Below are 23,398 nucleotides of genomic sequence, written 5' to 3'. Positions count from 1 at the left end.
TGGCATGCAAGCGAGATGATGTCAATGCGTCCCAGGGACAAAGGCAAGAAGTGAATGCAGCAGCTTGATCACTGTGCGAAGACTGCACAAGCTCCCGCAGCACTGTCACTTCCATGATCCTGCCGCCAAAGAGGGGAGAGGCCGCTGTGTTCCATGTTAAGGCCCAGTTTGGCCCACACAACAAGAGAAATTGCTTTTAAGGAGCATGCAAGGCCCACTTCACCAGTCTGTCAACCACCACTGGGCACCACCTTGTGCCCACATGCCAGCTGGGCACTACCTCCAGATCTGCACATGCACACCCTCACTACTCTCATCCCCTTTTTCCCTTCCTCCTTCCATAAAACCCTTTTCTTTTCCCATTCCTTCTTTTTAAATTAAAATTACACTTTTACTATAAGATCTTGCCTTGTGTCTGGTGCCACCTTACAATGTTACAATTATGCACATAGCACAAAGGTTAATTCTCTTATTCTCTCTGTGTCTATTGATAGCTCATTCAGCAACCAGCTGCTGCACTGCAGAGCATAAATCCACTCGAGAAGTGTACTTGGGTAAAGAAATATTATAAGGGAGCACAAAAATATTTTTTATTGTAGGTTTAAAATTCAAATTTAAATTCAAATTTTATTTGTCACGTACACAGTCATACACAGTACGATATGCAGTGAAATGCTTTTCTGACTACCAGTGACCTTAAAAGCTTAAACATAAGAAATAAATATGAATAAAGGAAATACGGTGGAAAATAAAGTTAACTGGTAAAATATACTGTACAAATAAAAAATAAAGATATATTGCAGTAAAAGAAATATTGCAGAAAAATGAAATTAACTAGTAAAATATACTGTGCTAAGTAAATGAAATAAAAATATACTGTACAAATAAAAACAAAATAGATATAATATAGAAATATAAAAGAAGAAAATAGAAATTTGTCCATATAAGAAATGTAAAAATGGCTGAGGTGTGCAAATATGCATAAAGTGACTTCTTAAAGTGTCTTATTATTAAAGTGATTTGTGCAGTGGTCCATAATGAAAGTATAAGTATATAATTAAGTCTGTGTGTGTGTGTGTGTGTGAGAGAGAGAGAGAGAGAGAGAGAGAGAGAGAGAGACATCAAAGCTCAGATGGACTCTGTGATCAGCAGAAATACTAGAAATTGTTTCCTGCAGTCAGGGTGTTAAACAAGAGACAATAAGATATAAATTTATTAATAATAATAACAACGTTTACTTCTGCCCCAGAATAACCCAGTAAAAAGTCTGTTTAAAGCCTATAATCTGATTGGCTGTCCTGCTGGGCTTTTGCAACAGTGTGAAAGCCAATCATTACCATTAAAATTAATTTCCACAGGTTAGGTGTTTACCAGCTGCGTTTCTCCAAAGCGACTGCATTGGCTGGGAATAAAAAATGAGATTAACTTGCTTACAAGACAACGGTGCTAACCACAGCGCCACAAGCATTACTACAAGAAAATATCTGATAAGCCTGGGTGAAATGGAGGACAGCATAAAGCCAAATACAAAATATTTACAATCTACATTAGCCAAGAGTCACACCCTGGTCCACTGTTTGAAAAGAAGAAACTCACTAATGAAAAAGAAAGTTTATAGAGCATGGAGTGTAGTGTGGACATGTAGTCCTCAGTGTAGACTTGGGTACTCAGACCGAGTGAAAAATGGCACTACAGTAAGTCTCTAGTGTGTATGATACCAAGGTTACAGTCTGGAGAAATAAAAATGACCTGTCCCACCCAATTTCTATTTTATTTTTATAATTTTTCCATCATGACATTGCATCCAAAAATGTACCTTGTACTTAATACTACTTGCTCTCAAATATTCAAACTACATAACACTGCATCCAAGTAAGCAAACCTTAACCAAACATCAGGTAAGTGTCAATAGAGAGTGTTAAAATATGGTTTAAACAAGCCTGGGGTTTAAGAAAGTCAAAAAAGCAATAAAGCACTGAACAGCAATGCCTCGACTGCACAGTAATGATGCTGTTGTCTGTGAAGGGATCCTGTGTTTCCTGGCAGATTAACAATGCTTTAATTTGGCCTAAAATTTAATTAGTTAAAAGTCTTTCATTTTCTAGGGAAAAAAATTATAAAAACTGTCTGCAATGGAAAAGAGAGCTAAAAAAAGGCATATAATATTTGTATAATATACTGTACATATACTGATACTGATAACATAAACACTCTGTATATACTAATACTGTATGTAACACATAATGGTAAAGATGTAAAGTAGGTTTTTTTCTTTTTCGCTTAAATAAAGTGTGTTTAAAAACTAAACTCTCTCTCTCTCTCTCTCTCTCTCTCTCTCTCTCTCTCTCTCTCCTTTGGGGTTGGAGGAGTTGTAGGTTCATGCCATGATGGATCTACTGAATACAAACTCTACTGAGCAACCAGGAAAAGTTGCAGTACACACACTTATTGTACCGGATGTTTAATGATGCCATATTGTGCAACTATTTGGTGCACACACAACATCAGGTAGTTGCATGAGATAATATCTGCTGCACATGCAAGCGTATCTGATATAGATTTACCAGTGGAGGAGGAGGGGGTATGAAAATGGCTGTAATTTCGGAATGCTTAATGCAACATTTTAGTTAAACCTCTTTGAGTTAAATCTGAAAATTTTTTGATTTTTAATAACTATGATATGACATGATGATATCAGATCGTGGTGATTCAGTACATTCAGGTCGACTTCATTTTATTGCCCCATAACGTTACTGAGTCTAGACCTGAGTAACTGATCAACCCCAGATCATAACACTGTCTCCAGAGGCTTGTACAGTGGACACTATGCATGATGGGAGCATCGCTTCATGTCCTTCCCTTCTTACCCTGACACGCCCATCACTCTGGTATAGGACCAATCTGGACTCATCAGGTCACATGACGTTTTTCCAAAGTCCAGTCTTTATGCTGTTTTTTTTTCCTGATAAGTCTCACTTCTTATAAATATTTCTTACGACTGCTGTTTAGTCACAAACCTCTAAATTCTCACCACATTGTGTGTGTGTGTGTGTGTGTGTGTGTGTGTGTAATGCTCTTACTTTCACTATGATGGTTTTTACTGTTGATTTTTTTACTATGTAACTCCACCAAATGTTTAAGTGATTTCCATTCATAATTTGTTTCTGCTGATGTTTCTTCCACTAAGTTGACAGTTCAGCACTATCCTTTCATCCCTCCAGGCCTTTACCCTACCGTTAGCACCCTTCAGCTTTTGATAATGTGCTAAAGAGTTCGTAACTAAAGTCCCCGTCATTTCTAATCCATTTTGTTGTTTTCTTTGCTTGATGCAGCCCAATAATTCGACCTTTTGAAATGGCTTTTTTCCCTCTAAGCTGCTGTATTGTGTGTGCATGCATGGCAGTCTGAGGTCTCGTCCCTTCTTTTTGGAGAATCGGTCAGAATTGTATAGAACGGGACAGATGTTTGGAAATTAATAACCTTCCTTTATTTTATGTGTTCAGATGTGCAGTCTGGTTAAAGTGCTTAAGCATGAGGCTCATCAGATAACAAAAACTATAACTATGAGAGAGAAAAAAAGTTATTTGGTCAATTTAACTTAAACATGTTACATTTAATATAGATAATTATAAAATGATTACCTCCAAGGTGTGAAGAGTTTACTTTATCATAGTGGTTCTCACCTCCTGATTCTCCCTGTCCTGTAAAATGTAACGTTTTCCTGCTCTATCACATGCACTTCAACTCATAAAAGAGTGTGATCTAGCTAAATTAGGCAACCTTACAACCACAAGTGTTTATATTCTTTATCTTGTGTGTATAGTGTTATGAAATAATGTGATCTACTCTTTTTATTTTACTCTTTTTATTTTAAGTCAGTACATCAACTGATGTTAACATTGAAAAACAAATTGAAAATCATTTTGCATGGAGTTGCATGACATTCATTATTTGTTTGCATTTTTGTCTTATTAAAGCTTCAGTATCAAAATTATTCATTTTTTTCCCAAGGGTTTCTCCGAACACAGACACCAGGCCAGTTATCTGTTGTAACACTGAAACACACACAACCACACACACAGACATCAGTCTCAGCATCTAATAACAGAAGATCAAATTTTACTTTTTATTTAATTTTTGATAATAAACCAGTACTCCAGGTGTGCATGTAATGTCTAAAGGCAGATACTCACATGAAGCCATGCTCTTTACAATCTGAGTTTATCTTTTCCACCTTCTGGATCTTCTGAGAAGGAATTTTGCCTTCGAAAAACTTGAAACAGCAGGAGATGGGATTAGGAGCGTGTGCTGAATAAGAGAGAGAGAAACAACCCCTTTACACTGAAATTAATGCAGAAAAGTCAAAAAACAAAAACAAAAACATGGTTAATCAGAAATGGTGGTAATTAATAACCACATTGAACACTTTATGTAAATGGTGAACTCAAAAGTGTTATTATTTTACTTTTCAAGCACATCTGTGGGATGTAAATAAATAAATACATAACTGAGCTTCACCATAAAAATTATTTATAGACTCATTGGTGGACTGAACTTTTATTTAAAACATTTTTATTTAATGTTTTATTTAATGTCTAATTAATATTTAAAACTAATATTATACCAAATAAATGTACATATGTATGTGCATCAAAGATTATTATTATTATTATTATTATTATTTCTACAGTTAATGTTCCCAGACAGTATATTAATAAACTCACGCATAGCGTTCGCGTAGAGCGCCGTTAGCAGGACCAAGGCCAGGACCAAACACACGCATCTCATCTTCATGTTCTCAGCAGGTGTGTGCAGCTCCAATTTCTTCTCTCCAAACATCAGAGTTGCTTGAGTCAGGTTTTACCGTCGTATTTTATACAACAGCTCATTTAAATGCAGCGTCCCCCACACCCTTTATTTGTCCAAACATCTCTACACACACACACCCCCTCTAACCACATCCGCCCCTCATGCCGAGCAAACATGAAGATCTGCAATCAAGATTTATCCAGAACACAATAACTGATTGACATTTTGTAGGTTCATCACCCTTATCGTGCACTTACAGACATAATCACTGACCTACAGCTTCAGAATATTAAACAATGTCTCCAAGGGCTTCAGACTGACACCTTCAAGAGTTTATGAGCTTACACACACTCTGCGGTTTCGTTTTTGACATTTCATACAAGTTTACAGATTTAAAGATTAAAAAAATCTATATATTCAACCAAGGTTTTTTCATGTGCCTATTTATTATATCTCTTATTCAGATATGTATTTAAGTCTCGTGGTTAATTTAACCACAGACACCAAACTGAGCTTCTATTCATAAAAGTCTGTTAGTTGGCGAATTAATTAAATTCATTGTGATGGGAACAGACATGGCAAGTAGCAAAGTACAACTACTCTATCATTGTACTTAAGCATTTTTTATGTATCTGTACATAACTGAAGTATATTCCATATGTGATACTTTTTACTTTTTTAATTTACTCAATTTATGTCAAATCTTGTCATTATAAATCTCAATCAGTAACTTGGTTGTAGATTTTTCCGTTTTAAACTTAAGAACTGACATTTTGTAAGGAATTGTGTGTGGTTTTTATTTGGGGGGGGCCCTTTGCATTTTGTGCAAGATGTAGTGAAGACACAGCACCATGGGTCGCAAGAATGATATCAAGCACAGCAGCAAGAAGAAAAGGGAGTTGCTTTCAGACGGTGCCAAGAGGATACATAAATTAAGGTTTAGTGAGGTTTAATATCAATTTATTTCATTTTTTTTACTTTTTAAAGTTTACATTTTTAAAAATGTTTTGATTGTTTGTTTATATGCAAAAAATATGATTATAATGTTGGAAATTGTTAATATTGGTAATATTTTTGTGTGACTGAAATAGATTAACTGCACTAGGGGCCGGGGGTAGCTCAGTGGTTAAGGCATTGGACTACGGTTCGGAAGATCCTAGGTTCAAACCCCACAACCACCAAGTTGCCACTGTTGGGCCCTTGAGCGCGGCCCTTAACCCTCAACTGCTCAGATGTGTAATGAGATAAAAATGTAAGTTGCTTTGGATGAGAGCGTCTGCCAAATGCATTTACATTATTTCCTATTGGAACATGTGTTTCACAATACGAAATAAAATCTCAGGAACGGATTAAATTTGTAGGAAAAGTTATCATTGTACGTGTGTCTTTATATAAAGTAAAATTTCGAGTGCATACTTAGAACTCAGATAAAAATAAAAAAAACATTTAAGTGATAGTTCTACTGTCAGTGAATTATATTTATAGACAAGTACTTTTACTTGTATCAGAGTATTGAGTTTGTACTTCTGCCACCTCTGGTTGTTAGCTGAGTAAACACTGAACTGTGCAGGGCAGTGGGTCCTCCAGGGCCTGAGAATCACTGGAATCAACAGGGAGGGTTTAATTCCTTTACCTGAAATCATGTGATTGACTCAGTTAGCTTTATGTTATTTGTTTATTAACTGCAATAAGCATTAATTACTTTGATATAAGGCCTCCCCGAGAAAAAAAATCAGAAATGTCTCATTTATGTAGTAGAAAGATTTAAATTAAATTAATTATTAGTAACTTCTGTCTGACTTTAATTCAATTTAAACTTTTTTTCCCCAGGGGTTTTTGCGAACACAGATGCCAGCAAACTTCTCCGTTGTTACACTGAAACACACACATACAGAGAGTTGATGAGTTTAATATTAAATTTCACTTCTGTTATAACTGCATAATATAAGAGTAACAATGCATTGAATGTTTAAGAGGAGGTACTCACACAAAGCCGGGCCGTCTACAGTGTGAGTTTGTATTTTCCACCTTCTTGATCTCGTTAGAATCAATTTTACCCTCATAAAACTTGAAACAGCACGAGACGGGATTAGGAGCCAATGCTGAGGGGGTGGGAGTGGGGGGGGGGGGGGGTAGGTACAGGGGGTGAGAGAGTGACGCTTTCAGATTACACAATAATGCAAAAATTTTACTCAAAAAACCAAATGCGATTAGGAATAATATACAGTTGTAAAGTGATACCTCAGACAGTTTATAGGTTTTTCATAGCCCCCTCAAAAGGTTATCGTTATAACTCCTATTATCAGTGCTGTTTTAAATTATATACACTGACAATTATTTCATAAAGTAAAACCTCTATAAAAGTCACTTAGTAAAAGTAGGACTAAAAGTGAATTTTTGCTAAAATGTAAATTATTTATTTCGAAATTATCGACTCACTGGTGCCACTTTCAATTATTATTATTATTAGTAGTAGTAGTATTAGTAGTAGTAGTAGTAGTATTACTATTATTATTTTATACAGTTATTGTTGCTACACAAAAAATCTGTGATAAACTCACGCTGAGCATCAGAGTAAAGCACCATGATCAGGACGAAGCCCAGGACCAAACACACACGACTCATCTTCATGTCCTCAGCTGGTTTATGAAGCTCGGCTTTCTTCTCTCTCTGAGATGAAATGTGTACAAATCAGGTTTTCCTGCGTCAACTTATACAAGCCTTTATTTAAATGAAGATTTAAATAATCATTGCTCCACACACCTCCCAAACTAACCACATCCTCCAGTCAGGCAGTACAAACATGTCCTGAAGAAACGTCTATACTTCTGAAATCAAAAGATGACGAAGGTGAGTTAACGTGAAGGGGCGTGACTTTTATAGTTAAAGGTAACAGTAAATCGCAGCTCTGATAAAGGTTTATTGCGATAAAGGATAAAGCTGTAACTAAAGATGATTAAATGAATATGAACTGTGATGCAAACTGTTTAGCTGGATTATAAGCACAACTACTGACTTAATAGTATAACTGTTTCTCGTGTAATGTATGGTAAATGCGTGAAGTGTAATTTGTGTATCTTGTATAATATGTATAAAGCACCTAATTTCGTGGAACTTCCCACATGTTCCAACGACAATAAAGATTCTAGAATTTCTATTCTATTCTATTTTATTCTTTAAACGACGACTCAAGACGCATCTGTTTCTCCAGTACTTGAACTAACCAAAAAAAAAAAAAAAACTCTTTCCAGTTGTGTTGGACTAATGGCACTTAGTTATTAACCTAGTTAACCCAGTGTAAGTATGTATCCAATGATGTAAACATTAAAGCACTTTTTTTAAGTCGCTCTGGATAAGAGCGTCTGCCCAATGCCTAAATGTAAATGTAAATGTATTCTATTCTATTCTATTTAAAGAAATTCTAAATATTTAATATTCAATACTTGCCTTCAAGAGCTCAAAAGATTACATAATCTCTCTGGTTTTGTATTAATCATCACATAAAACTTTAAAGATCTGAAGATTTGGAATAATCAGAAAATTTTGCAAATGTGTTAAAAATCAAAAACTGTTATCTCTTTTTAAGTCAAGGATTCTTGACTGATCGTACGTGCATCCTGTTTGCCCTGATCATTTTGAGATTTCTCTAGAATTCGCTGTTTTCGCTGCTCTCATCCTGTTGCTCAAAATTTTTTTGCACATAAAACAATCATGGAAATGGATACTCAGCACTTTATGTTAGAACAATCATAACTGCTGCTGCCATCCATAGACACATTATTATTATTATTATTATTATTACTTATCTCTATATTTCTTTTTTATTTTAATTTTTTAGTTTTTTTTTTTAGGTTGTTGATTTGGGGATTTGGGGATCTGAGGATCCAGGTTTCAGCCTCGTTGTCAGTTAGTTGCCACACCCCACACTACTGCATTTAGTGCCGGTGCCAAGCGCAATAAGAAAAATCGGAGGGTTGTGTCAGTAACGGTATCCGGCATAAAACCCTATGCCAAGTTGTGTGTGGATCGGATGGTCTTCTGTGGTCCCCACAGACTCGGACTACAAGGAAACCCCATTTGTGTTCACCCTGCTGAAAAGGCACCTGCGCGCCGGTGGCTCCGCTTCCACAGCTTAACCTGTATCCACCCCGAATGAATTCAGGCACCCAGCACCTCCACATCACATTATTAAATGTGTGGTTTGTCACCATTCATCTACACCACAATAAAAAGAACCGCACTGTTTGCACCGCAGCCCTGCCTCTCTGTCTCTGATTTACATACTGTATATTAAAAATAAAAATCTCAGTAAAGTTTTTAAAGAAATACTATATTCTTAGTTTGGAGGCCTGGTGCAAAAATAGACTGATTCTTTGGGGAACTCACCCTTTATCATGCAATATTAAGAAAAACAGAGAGACCTCTAATTAAATAAACATTTTAAAAGAAATAACATTTGGATCTTGCAATCAAAATGCACACTCAACAGTTACTAAAAATGATAATGTAAAGGATGGATCTGTGCATTCATGTTGTTTACACCAAATTCAAGCACATATAAATTTAAATTATTAAATGGTTTAGCTCCCACATACCTAACCAGTCTTCTGATACGCTACAATCCACCACGTTACTTAAGATCACAAAACTCTGGACTTCTTGTAATTCCCAGAATTTTAAAATCTACAAAAGGGGGTAGGCCTTTTTCATATTTAGCTCCAAAGCTTTGGAATAGCCCTCCAGACAGTGTTCGGGGCTCAGACACGGTTTCCCAATTCAAAAGTAGACTCAAGACGCATCTCTTTAATCTGGCATACGCGTAACTCATCCCATAACCTCATACTTCAGTACATCTATCCTGAATGGCAACTACGCTAATTCTCTCCATCTGTTCTGTACTTTTCTACCCATCCCGAGGCATCTGGAGATTGTACCAGCTTCAGTAGACAAAGGCCAACCCTGTGAGGATCCTGAGGCATCCAGAGAAGGACCAGCTCCAGCTGGATTCTGCTTTATGATGGTTGGAGCTACACATCCTGCTCCTGTGCTCCCAGTGATCCAGACCCCATCTGCCCTCTGCACCTACTGACTCCCTGTGCTGAACTGGACTTTATGTTAATCTACACAACTTCTGTTATATTGAACTTTCACCTGCACAACACACTTGATGTTATTTCTATCTGTTATCACCCAGATGAGGATGGGTTCCCTGATTGAGTCTGGTTCCTCTCAAGGTTTCTTCCTATTGCCATCTCAGGGAGTTTTTCCTTGCCACTGTCGCCGTCACCCTTGGCTTGTTCATCAGAGACATTTCATTCATCATTCATTCATCTAATTATTATCTAGACACATTTTTCTCACACATACACACTTCCAAATATTTTCTTTTCTTTTCTTTTCTAAAAAAAAAAAAAAAAATCTTTAATTTTTGTAAAGCTGCTTTGAGATAATGACCATTGTTAAAAGCGCTATATAAATAAAATTGAATTGAATTGAATATATTGTTTTGTCAAACAACAAATGCCACATCCTACATACTTACTCCTTCAAGTTAAAAAATACTGAAGAACCTTAACTAAACGCACTATTAAATTGGGAAGTAGCATAAATGGAGTTGTATTGTATGAGTGTAATTTGCCTATCCAATCCATGCCTAACTAATACATTTACATTTAGGCATTTGGCAGACGCTCTTATCCAGAGCGACTTACATTTTTATCTCATTACACATCTGAGCAGTTGAGGGCCACGCTCAATGGCCCAACAGTGGCAACTTGGTGGTTGTGGGGTTTGAACCTGAGATCTTCTGAACCGTAGTCCAATGCCTTAAACACTGAGCTACCCCTGGCCCTATAATCTTCACTGATTTTCCCCCTTCAATTATATTTTACTTCCTTTATTCATTCTCTATAGCGATTCCCACAGTGCCATCCACTACACCAGTGTGCCACCCTTTCCACCATTATGTTGTTTATTAATCTTTTGTTTCACTTTCAAATAGAAACTTCTCCTTTGCCTCTTGCTGATATCACTTGTACTGCTCTGCTTCTTTGGGAGCCATGATGCACTTCACATATTCACTAATATTTTGGAAATACAAGACCAGTTGCTAAGCAGAATTAGTGCATTACATAAAGGTTGATATTCTGTTGTTTTAAGCTCATATTTTCAATGGTGGTCAAGTTCCCGCCCATGATTTAAAATGGGATGTGTCATTGCCATGTAGCCCCACCCCTTGGTGTTTGTGGGTCTCTGGTTAGACGTATGTTTTTAGCTGTTTGACTCATGTCGCAGTGAGCTAACCACATTTACTTCTTGTAGCTGGAATAGCATCTTGTTCCTGGTTTTCGAGTCTGTCCATCTTTGAGTAAACTGTGGAGATTTGAGCTGTGGGTAACTGTCTCGGGCCTCGGGTTGCTCTGTGATCTGCAGAAGAAATCGATTCATTCTAAGTGCCTTTTGTACAGAACAGGATTAAGACGGTGCTGCTGTATTGCTTGTTTTGTATTTAGCTTTTATTTGCTTGTGTTATTGTGTTTTTTGGTTAGTTTATGATCATTTGTCTTGCTTGTTTGAGTTTTGTTTATAGCCTTTTTGCTTTATATTTCTTTTCTCTGTGTAGCATGTTAATTGTTTCTCGTCAGTGATGTTGAGTATTGCAGATTAGTAATAATTTTTTTTTAAATCAGTTATTGTAACTTTGTTTATTGTATTTATTTTAAGTTTTTGTGTTTATGGCCCCAGAGCCGAGATGCTAGCTGCTTTAGTGTGTGTGTGTGTGTGTGTGTGTGTGTGTGTGTGTGTGTGTGTGTGTGAGTTTATGACACAGCTCCTCCCACAGCCAGGTTCAAGGTTACGGGCAATGACAGGAGGCAGGGACGAACTCCCCTGAAAGCCCTGCACTCTAATTCCACCTTTCGCAAATCTTTTCACTAAATGCATGTGTGTGTGTGTGTGTGTGTGTGTGTCTGCACGTAAAAACTTCTTAAGAAATAAACCACATTGATTTCGAGCATCTGCAAACACCGTCTCCATGTCTGTGTCGGTGCCTCAAAGCTACAAACGCTTCCCAGTGTGTAGTAATAACTACTTCACAGCTAGCTCACCCTGCTATGGGAAGGCCTTAGTGTTCTGGTTATTTGTGGGGTATCAAGCTGTGTTTAGGCCACCTGAGCTATATTTTATTTGGTCTTATCAGTGTTTTATTTGGTCGTTGTAATTCAAACATTAAAACATTTTTGCATGATTTTTGATTAAGTATTTAGTTCTCCTTAGTGTAAAGGTGCGGCAGAATCAGCGTTAACATATTTTTATTAACGATTTGAGTATTTATAGTGAAATTTGATCCGCGCTCCATTTGCTTGCGCGGCGCCTCTCCACACCACGTCGTTCTAGGATTGTTCTTTTAGCATTATCTCAATGCCATTTTATCAAAGTCATTCTAAGCCTGATTCCTGCGGGCTTGGTTCCCAACCACAGAGGGAAGTAGCTTCATCAGGAATCTCACATTTTAGACATTTTCCTACATCACACTGATGGTTTGGTTAATAAATCATGTAGGTCACACAGGGGTTACTTTATTTAAATCTGCATTAATCATTGAGAAATGACTGTGAATGATTGTGTATGTGACAAATAAAATTTGAATTTGTACCAAACTCAATCAAACATCAAACATCACAATAAAGCGTTAATAAGAATTATGCAGTAAATTTACTGTTAAGCCTAGGATTTATTTGCCGGTTTAAAGCTTTAGTTGTGTGTATGTGTGTGTGTTCTGCATCTCTGTTGTAGCATTAAGGTTCAGCTTTTTAATTGTGTGTGTGTGTGTGGGGGGGGTGTTCTTATAAACACAGAGACTCGGGTAACACTGTAACACACACACATCAATACAATCTCATCTACTCACACCTCATTTATAATCTTTTTTTTTTTTTTGCCTTTTTGTGAATTAAATAACACAGTAAGTTTCAAATACTCACACAAAGCCTGTCTTTTTAACCTTCAGAATACAAGAAGAATTTTGCCCGTTAAAAAGTTGAAACAGAAGTCTTTGAGCTCTGCTAAATGATCCTGAGCGAAAGCTGAAGTATAAAATTACTGAACAATGTACATGAATGAAATATTAGGCAGAAGTCTTTCAGCATGATAATGATCTGAAACACACAGCTAAAACAACACTTACCCAAGTTCCAGTGCTGTGCTTTCGAGCTGAAGTACGTTCTACACGCCAGTCGTGAGAACAGTTACAGCAATTTATAATACAGCAAACTCTCACCATTTTCAGATCTGGTGACTGTGTGAGTACAGTGACTTTGGCTTATTTTACCGCTATCCCAGTGTCATTTCATCAGTCATTCTAATCCTGCTTCCTGATGGTTTGTAGCTTCATCAGGACGTAATCTTGTAATCTCTATTTTTTAATATTTCATAATGAAGCAATGACCATCTCCTACATCTATATATACTATAGTTCATTTATACACATTTTCCCACATCACACTGATGGTTTTAGTTAATAAATCACGCAGTTCACACAGTGGTGCAGTTGTAACTTTATTTGTATCTTTAAACATCACAATAAAGGGTTAATAAGAATTATGCTGTAAATAAACTGTTAAATTTAAAGTTTATTTGTCAATTTAAAGCTTTAATTTTGTCTGTGTGCGTGTGTGTGTGTGTGTGTGTGTGTGTGTGTGCTGCATTTCAGTTGCAGCATTAAGATTTAGACTTTTGCTTTGGTGGGGTTCTCATGAAGACAGATGGTCTGATGTTCAATAGAAGAACATTGTAACACACACATAAACACACACAACTCAGTACAATCTCATCTACCCTCATCTCAATTTTAAACTAATTTCATTACAATTTTTTGTAAATTAAACAATAAAACAGTAATTGTCAAATACCCACATAAAGTCTTACCTTTTACAGCATGGGCCTGTTGTTTACCCTCACAAACCTTTTTTGTGAATTTGAGGGAACTCTGTTGGTGGAAAAGTTTTGCTAAATGATCCAGAGTGATAGCTGAGAGAAACACAGATGCGATGTTTTTATCAAATCGAAACTGATGATATTCATATACAGGCAATTCCATTAGTCACTCCTACTTACACTGGGTTAACTAGGTTAATAACTAAGTGCCATTAGTCCAACACAACTGGGAAGAGGGTTTTTTTTTGTGGGGGGCGGTTAGTCCAAGTACTGGAGAAACAGATGAGTCTTGGGTCGTCGTTTAAAGATAGTCAAAGTCTCTGATGTACGGACATCTAGAGGAAGTTCATTCCACCACCTAGGTGCCAGAACAGAAAAGAGCCTGGATGAATGCCGCCCTCGATCCCTGAGAGATGGTGGGATGAGGCGAGCAGTGCTGGAGGATCGGAGGGAACGTGGTGCAGTGCGTGGTGTGATTAGAGCAGAGAGGTAAGTGGGTGCTGGGCCATTTTTAGCTTTGTAGGCAAGCATCAGTGTTTTGAATTTGATGCGGGCAGCTACAGGAAGCCAGTGCAGGGAGCGGAGGAGTGGGGTAGTGTGGGAGAACTTGGGAAGGTTAAAAACGAGCTGCTGCATTCTGGATCAGTTGCAGAGGACGAATCGTGATATATAAATCTAATGAAGTCTATATGTTATATGCTTAATTATACACTACAAATGTTGTACAGTAACATAAAAACATGCATAATAAACTCACGCCCAGCGTCCTCTAACACTGAATGTGACTGAGTCAGGGTTTACTGTCTTTGTTTTTTTTCTATATCTGATTTATAAAAATAAATTCTTCCTTTTTTCAAGCTTTAGATTTATAATCAAAATACTGTATGCCAATGTTAATAAATATAAACTGTTTTCAAGAAATATTATGTTTTCCCTCAACATTTGCTAGATTTAGACATTGTTGCTGTGACTGTCGCATCCCTTTTCTGAATTTTATCGTTCATTAATCATGTAATTTACCCAGTCGTATGTTTCATGATGGTGAAGGTTATGGTGTGAGTGTGCATTTGAGTGTTTTTTACATGTGTATTTGTGTACTTCATGTCAGATTTTGCTTCACTCAGCACTTCAGTGGGTACAGAAAAAAAAAATTATAGTGTGAGCCATTGCATTGCTTTTTCCAATATGTGTGTTCTATTTTGCACATAAGAAACTATTTGCACCTTTATAAAAATAAATAAATAAATAACACATCTTATATGTCAAACAAAAGTTTCGCTGTAGGCTGAGGTGGCATCTCACCTCTGTGGTGTACCACAGAGATCGATACTTGGCTTGGTGCTGTTTTCCATATATCTGCTGGGTAATATCATTAAAACATACAATGTCTTATTTTACTTCTACATTGATGACATCCAATTATATGTTCTTTTAAAACCAGATTTACTTTACACCAGTCCTTGTCCAGCTATTCAACTGACATTAAACATTGGCTGGATCGTAATTTTCTAAGTCTTAATGAGAATAAAAGTGAATGCATCTTTTTAGTATGCAGGAGCTGCCTAATTCTAACCTTGGGGGTCTCCCCTTGGGGGTTTAACCAGATTTTAAAAAAGTGGTTTGAAACTTAGGCATAATATTTAATAACAACTTGAATTTCGCTAAACAAGTAATGTCAGTTGTAAAAACAAGCTTTTATTAAAAGTGAAGCCTTTTGTTTTGATGAAAGACATGGAAAAAGTCATTCATGCTTTTAAAAATTTTAGATTGAATTACTGAAACACTCTTTATTTAGGTATTACTCAGTCCTCTTTCCATCGCCTACAGCTGGTTCAGTACACCGCAGTACGGCTTTTAACAGGAACTGATAAGCGTGCACACATGACCCCAGTCCGTTCCTCTCCACGGGCCTCTGGTACAGTAAAGAATTCAATACAAAATCTTAGCACAGTGAAACATTTGATTGCGAGTAACGTGTTTTGCGAGTGTTACGCAAGACACGCAAAGATTTGAAATAAATTTTGACTTGAAAAACAAACAAGTCTTGATTTACGAGTACCGAGTATCATGCACCACACATGCACTTCTTTGTGCAGGTCTATTTGTTTGTTTGATTTACTTTACAGCAGTGATTCCATTAGTGTGAATGCGGGAGTTATTAGCGATGTTGCTTGCTACATCTTTTTGATAATGTATGTGTGTGTGTGTGTGTGTGTGTGTGTGTGTGTGTGTGTGTGTGTGAGAGAGAGAGAGAGACTCAAAAAAGAGAGAGGAGTAATGTTTACTGTGTAAAATGAAAAGAGGAAGAAGGGGGAGTCTGATTCCTCCTCTTCTCTTACTTTAGCTTACACACACACACAGCGCCTGCGCACATAAACTGGAACTCTTATCTGTCTGGATTTATTTTTAGTTTTTTAAAAGGTGAAGTGCAGGTTCATTTGTTTATTTTTACTTTATATTTTTATATTAATTATGTTTATGTTTTTTTGGGGGGGCTGTGGAACAAATAATTTAAGTTTCCATTATTTTTTATGAGACAATTCGCTTTGGTTTGGTTTTTGTAACACGAGCCCGCTTCAAGAACGGATTATGTTCGTAATCCAAGGTTCCACTGTATTTGTTTTAAAATCTCTGTCTGGTATGACCCCAACTTATTTAAATGACCGTGCATTTTCAGTTGCAGCTCCTAAGCTCTGGAATGTCCTTTCTACTAAATTCACTTCTGAAGGGGAATTCTCTACCTTCAAGGCTAAATTAAAGACATATTTATTCCTTATTTGAAAGCGTTTGTTTTATGGAAGAGGGTATGCTTAGTCTCCTGCTTTTTATATTTAATTCGACTGCTTAATTTTATTTTCTCCTGTTTTAATTTTTATTATTTACTTTTATTTACTTTTATGATATTACTATATTTTATAACTTTTTTGTTAGGTTATATGCATAAACTTTTAAAACATTTTAGAACAAAAGAGGTAAGAAAGGGGTAAAAGACAAAGGTATGCCACTTTGCATTCACTTTAAGAATAGAATAGAATATATTATTTGTGTTATTTCAAATGTCTGAATAAAACATAAAAACAAAGTTGAGCAAAAAGGTGTTTTTTATTTAATTTATTTAATTATTTCAATTGAAAAAAGTGACTAAAAGGATGGAGTAAGGTTTAAGATCAGTTTTAGAATTATCTGTTTGCACACAAACAGCTATTACTTTTGCAGAATCAAAAGTTCTTAAACAAAGAACTTGCGAGTGCAAACAAAAAATGTACATGCATAACCAGAAAAAGTGCTGACGAAGTAAATTCATCAAAAGCAGATGAGTCATAGAAACTGCTCCAGATATCAATAAGAACTGCTAGATAGAACTAGAGCATAAACTATTTATAATATAAACTATGAGTGTAGTGTACAGAGAGTGAACTGGGATGCATAACTATTCACCAGAATTAAGAGTGAAATTAGCAAAAGAGCATCCAGAGAAAGAGGCGAGGGTCTTACTTTTAGTAATAAAATAATGTAATGTAATTTAATAACCTTGGAATCAAAATGGAGTTCATTGAAACAGGAATTAAAAATATTAAAAACTTAAATCGCCCAACATTTTACTTAATACACAATTTTTTGTAGACATCAAAACTTTGCTTTGACCTAAACCCACAGGATGCAGTGGAGAAGAAACAAGCGGATTGTCTAGTGTGGCTGAACGGAGGCGGGGTTGGTTAGAACTTGCCTTACCTTGTGTTAACAGGGAGGCTACAGACTTTAAACTGTGTATTTGGGTTAAAAAAGTTATCATTACTTTAAAAAAAAAAGAAAATTTAATCACTAGGCCAGGCAAGGCAAGTTTATTTGTATAGCACATTTCATACACAATGGTAATTTAAAGTGCTTTACATAAAGGAGAAGAAAATAATCATAAAATGAAATAGAAAATAAGTAGCAATAAAACTTTTAAAAGAATTTAAAATTTGATTTTAAATAAAAATAAAACAGTTAAAAATATAAGATAAAAATAAATTAGAGTGCAGTCAGTTCGAACGTAGAATTCACTACCAGAATATGGGAATGATGTCATTAAAATGTCTCATAAAAACTCTCAGAATGAGCATATTATTATCATTTGGTCATAAAAACAACAGTAGAAACACATGATCAGACGTGCTTGTGCAGTTTCTTTGCCTGTATGACCATTTTTTATTTATTGCTCAGTCATGTTTATACTGAGTTGAATTAATCAAATTGCCTATTTTGTACTAAAAAAAGGATATGTCACTCCACACTGCACAATCCTGATCCATATGGATGTCTATTACTAAACATGAAAACAATAATCGTAGCAAAAAATGCCCTGAGCTTTACCGGCTACAGAGAATAAGCACTAAAATGGGAACTAAAATTTCAAATAATTGTAACATTTAATTAAACAACTGTATTGTATAAGTGTATCTATTTTTTATATATATATATGTATTTTTAAACAATATTTCTTTGTTTATTTTATTTATTTATTTATTTTACAAAATGTGATGCCTTTGGTCAAAAGAACACTTTGATTTCTAATGTGGTGAAAGTCATACATATTTATGTGTGTGTACATGGAGCCAATTTATCTTAAAATGAAATTTTCCCTAAAAACTTTCCCTGATAAAATGATTAAATATATAGTTTAAAACAAATCAGCTGACTTAATCCTGTGTTTGTTGACCTTACTGACGTTGTGCTCAATTTTCTTCATGCTGCAAAATAATCATAAATCAATTATGTTTGTGACTTTTACAATGTTATGGTTTAATATTATTTTAAACATTACAGATGAAATGCTCTTCTGTAATGTGTAGCAGTCCATATAGACTATAACTGTTACTGAGGAACAATTTGGTCACCTGGAACTTCTGACTCTCGCACTATACAGCTATCATGTGCTTCATGTTTCTTTCGAGACACGTCAAGCCAGTCAACCACATCTTTTCTTCAAACAGATTCTCATGCTGACTCACAGGCCTCAGAGGAAACCTGCCCTACTTCACATCCCCGGGGTTAGCTGCTGTCACTGCAATCGCCAGGGCGTGTAGAATACAGTATATACCCCTCCTAACGGGGTAGCACGGCCGGTTGGACACAGTTCTAAACTGTGCCATCGCTGGGATTCAAACTTACACTCTCCTCTTAAAAGTAATTTTAAATGAAAATGTTATTTTATTTTACATTCTTTTATTCTTAGTTTTTCTTGCATTGTCTTAATCATCCCGTCAACAAACCATGAGATTTAAAGATTTACACATTGGTGCATTTATAGATTTATTTAAATCTGCATGAAGCAACAGTAAACAACATTAGCATCATTGTATTGTGTGTGTGTGTGTGTGTGTGTGTGTGTGTGTGTGTCTTGCAGTATTAAGATGTAGCTGTTCCATCGACGATAAGGTTATGAACACACAGTTTTTCATGCTTAGGAGTAGTAACACTGAAAAACACACAAACACACACACACACACACACAATATCATCATCTTATCTTGTCTTTTTTATTTATAACCTTAAATTAATTTCACTTTATTTTATATTAAGCCATATAATAAAATGGTAATTATCAGACACTTACACGAAGCCTTGTGTCGAACAGTGCGGGTGTGTTCTTTTAACCTCCAGGATGTTTCCGGAAGGAATTTTACCAGCAAAAAACTCAAAACAGCAGGGCTCGGGACGTGCGATATAATCAAGAGAATGAGCTGAGTGAGAGACAAGAGAGTTTTCATCAAATAAAAACTAATGGTGAAATAAATGAGAATAAAATGTAATACACAAATAATTCATCTTCATGACTGTGTTCTTTGTATTGTATATTCAGTTAAACTAAGAATACAATACATGTCATGCAGCTACATAAAAAGTGTGTCATAAACTCACGCATAGCTTTTGAGTAAAGCAACATGATCAGGATGAAGCTCAGGACCAAACACACACGACTCATCTTCATCTTCTCAACAGGTGTGTCTTTTATCTCTTACATCAAATTAACTTTGAATTGAACTCTTCTTGGTCATTTCAAGTCTGATTTGCTTCCACCCCCTGTACGTCTACACACACACCCACTACACACACCACTTCCTGTACACTAGCTCTACAGCTGATCAAGAAGAACAACAGATTCTTTAACTGATAAAACCTTTAATAAAATTGAGAAAGTTTTTATTTCAGAAATTGTTTATGTATCTGTTTAACATTTCTGCGTTCAGTAATGTTTCATAGTTCAGGAGATTCTCTTAACGTTTTCCTCATGATGAGTTAATGGTATGCATAGGAACACTGAAACAAACACGCACACATACACACACAATGCACGCTCACCTCAGGTGCACATACAGTACAGTATATACCCATTCCACACTCCCTGTATAATTGACACTGCATGTGCTGGTTACACGTCCACAGCTACACTAGACTTATATTATATAGACTTATATACGTATAATTTACTTATTTTTAGTCATAGTGGGCCCATTATGTCCTGTCCAGTTTACCTTCTTTACTCAAGGATAGGATGTTCTTGCTTCTTCTCTCTTCTTCACTTTTACCATGGTCTATCCACGTCCTGACTTTGCTGATGTCATCTTCTCCATCTCTTGACTCTGGCCAAGCATTGCAATGTTTCTTGCCTCTTGCAAGCATGTCACTCCAGTGCCCTGTCCAGCCTTTTCTGCTTTTTTTCAGACAAAGCGGTGGTCCTCCCACCTTCTTGCTCTGCAAGAGACATTGCTCTGCCTCCCAAAGAATGCTGCTCCAGTTTCATTGAAGTGGTCACTTCTACTCTGCTGAGATCTTTGCCCTATCGCTGGAGATCCCCACCAAGGAGATCAATCCACTGCCCTTTTCCATTGAGAACATTTCTTTACTGCATTCCTCCCCCATGATGCCTTGTCACTGCCCTCCTGCACATAGGACATCCTTCACCAATGACACTCCTTCACTTCACTGCCTTCTTTCCCAGAGGACATGTGCTTCTTCTTGACATGTGCTTCTGCAGTAAACACATACTGTATATTGTGATATGAGTCATGCTGTAAATGCGGAATGCCCTCAGTTAAATACATGCTGATCTCATGCAATTGCATCCTGCTTCTTTACCACCACATGCACAACATTCCACCTCTAATTTAATGCTCTTTTCTCTGCCTGAGTAAAAAGTTTTTTTTTTCTTTCAAGAGATTGAATAAATAGAATACATTTTAAATGACAATGTATAACATCTACAAATGAAAATACAATCTGAGAGTATGTGCCAACATACTGTACACTCTAAAAACTGTTACCGCAACTACCATACATTTAGGCATTTGGCAGACGCTCTTATCCAGAGCGACTTACATTTTTTCTCTCATTACACATCTGAGCAGTTGAGGGTTAAGGGCCGCGCTCAAGGGCCCAACAGTGGCAACTTAGTGGTTGTGGGGTTTAAACCTGTGATCTTCCGAACCGTAGTCCAATGACTTAACCACTGAGCTACCCCTGGCCCAAATAATTAATCTGGGTTGTTTATCTGACCCAACCAGTGAGTTCAATTGACACTCTAGCAGGGTTAAATGTTAAAGTGCACCAGTGGGAAGAAATAACACTCTAGCTGGGTTGACACGTTCCATTTGATTATTCTTTTTTTTTTTTTTTTAAGACGCAAAATGTACACAGCTTTACATAATTTTGAATAGCTTGTTACAGAACAAGAAAATGTAAATAAATAAATTTTTACAAAAATGTCAGACGAAACGATATAATCCCAAGGTGACCATTTGTTAAATATAAAATAAATGTAACATAAACACTCTGTAAAACAATTAAAACAAGAGGACCCTGTAAATCGGCATTTTTTTGCATTTGATAGAATGTTTAAACACTTTTTATATAGAAGTTTTCAATACAAATCTTATTATGCCCACATGACATCAAAATTAAATATTTTAACTATTAGTAATTAACTATTACTGTTTCATTTTCTTTAAAATTACATTAAAAACAAAAACGATAAAACCTTTTAAAATATTATTAATTAAATGTGGGGTGGAAAAACTGTTGTCCTTAAAACTTTAACAGATGAGGACTCGTGTCCATCAATCTGTTGCAATATAACTAACATTTATGGCAAGTATTTTTGTTAAGGACTTACAGCTACATATGTATTTAATGCAAAACGTTTTTTCTCTTGTCAATACACAAAACTTTACAAAAAATAAAAAAATATTTAGTGTATATTTCTGACTAATTTACCTCACTATTTATCCCGTGAGGAATAATAGGACACGGAGCTTCATCTGGATTTAACATGAAACATTCACCCCTTTTCAAATTCTCAACAAACCCCAGATGAATACGATATTTAAGTGCTTAATTTAGAACTTATAATAACTATTTTATAAGAATGCAGATATAGCTCATTTTAAACTATGACTAAATAATGACACATTCTCATTTTTTTTAAATAATGAAAAAAAATTTACTTAAAAAATATATAATAACCCCACACCAACATATCAAAGCATTTAATTTGAACAATAAAATATGCTCACTCCTACCACAACTTACTAAAAAAAAAAAAAAAAAAAAAGAATGAACATTAAGTAACCATAAAATACTGAGTGCTCTGATTATGATTCAGTCAAAAATGAAGAATCCAGAAAGTTCGCTAAAGAATAAACCAATTGCTGGGTTAAAATAAAACAACCATTTTTTTCTTTTTCCTTTTTAACAGACAGAAACAGAAGACATATTAAGACAGTCATTAAACCTACCCCAACTGCTTTTTCTGACAACTTTAAAATATTATAAAATATGCCAACAGACTTTCCACACACAGCTTTAGTAAAGATTACTAGTAATTCCCATAAAATTACATTTAAGATTAAATTTTGTAAAATTTATTTGACTTGGAAGCAGGGGCGTTTCTAGGATTTTCAGTTAAGGGGGCTCAGCCCCCATAGATGTTAAACACATATTTGGTTTGTTCAGAATCAGAACTCAAATGAGTCTTCTTGATCATACACACTGTTTACCGTATAAACCTTTTTCTATGTACAGGTACAATCAGAAAAATGTAACCAGAAAAAACAGCATATAACTTTAAACTTAGATTGATTATCAATATAAACACCACACCTATGAGGCTGGACAATGGAATAAACTGTGTGGGTGCCAATAATGTCAAACATTTATCTGTTCATTCTTTGACAATACTGCTGCTTTTTGTTGGAAACTGGCTGACATAAAAATTGGGAAAAATACTTTCTGATGCAACGACTTCAATCAATGTTGGGAACCCAGTGTTAATGTGCCTGAGAGGCCGCGCTTTCAGAGAACTGAACTGTAGAACTGAACAGAGAACTGGAGATGGAAGGGTTTTCAGGTCACATGGGAGACGGTCTCCAAATGAGCAGCAGGTAAGAATAGAACATCTTTTTTTTTTCATGTGACTTAAAAAAAACTTCAGTTAAATATAAATATTAAAACTTTGATCATCATGTTATCTTGTTTAATTTAGTGTTTTAGCTACATAAATAAGACAGTAGGTTCTCTATTCAACCCCTTAAAATTTAATAGCTACTAGGCCATTTATTTATATTCATTATTATAGACAAACATTGTTTTAATGTAATTAAACAAAGCATCTTTT

The 23,398-nt window shown here is 35.7% G+C and overlaps 1 protein-coding gene across 1 annotated transcript; it reads right to left on the bottom strand.

Moving 5' to 3' along the window:
• Positions 1-19,115: 19,115 nt before the first annotated feature.
• LOC128531620 (C-C motif chemokine 5-like) lies at positions 19,116-19,787 on the bottom strand. The gene is made up of 3 exons (XM_053505640.1): positions 19,648-19,787; positions 19,343-19,469; positions 19,116-19,204 (listed from the first exon to the last, which is right to left on the bottom strand). Exons 1-3 carry the CDS (start codon positions 19,715-19,717, stop codon positions 19,135-19,137), a joined length of 267 nt encoding a protein of 88 aa, XP_053361615.1. The 5' UTR covers positions 19,718-19,787; the 3' UTR covers positions 19,116-19,134.
• Between the last annotated feature and the right edge of the window lie 3,611 nt (positions 19,788-23,398).

Source organism: Clarias gariepinus, chromosome 10, assembly GCF_024256425.1.
Source record: "Clarias gariepinus isolate MV-2021 ecotype Netherlands chromosome 10, CGAR_prim_01v2, whole genome shotgun sequence".
Taxonomy (NCBI): Eukaryota; Metazoa; Chordata; class Actinopteri; order Siluriformes; family Clariidae; genus Clarias; species Clarias gariepinus.
This window is presented reverse-complemented; position numbering and strand designations above follow the sequence as displayed.

Coding starts and splice junctions, on each gene's coding strand:
- LOC128531620 (XM_053505640.1), bottom strand. CDS start 19,717: ATGAAGATGAGTCGTGTGTGTTTGGTCCTGAGCTTCATCCTGATCATG. Junction 19,470..19,647: donor GCTTTACTCAAAAGCTATGC/GTGAGTTTATGA, acceptor TCTCTCACTCAG/CTCATTCTCTTGATTATATC. Junction 19,205..19,342: donor TGTTCGACACAAGGCTTCGT/GTAAGTGTCTGA, acceptor TGTGTTTTTCAG/TGTTACTACTCCTAAGCATG.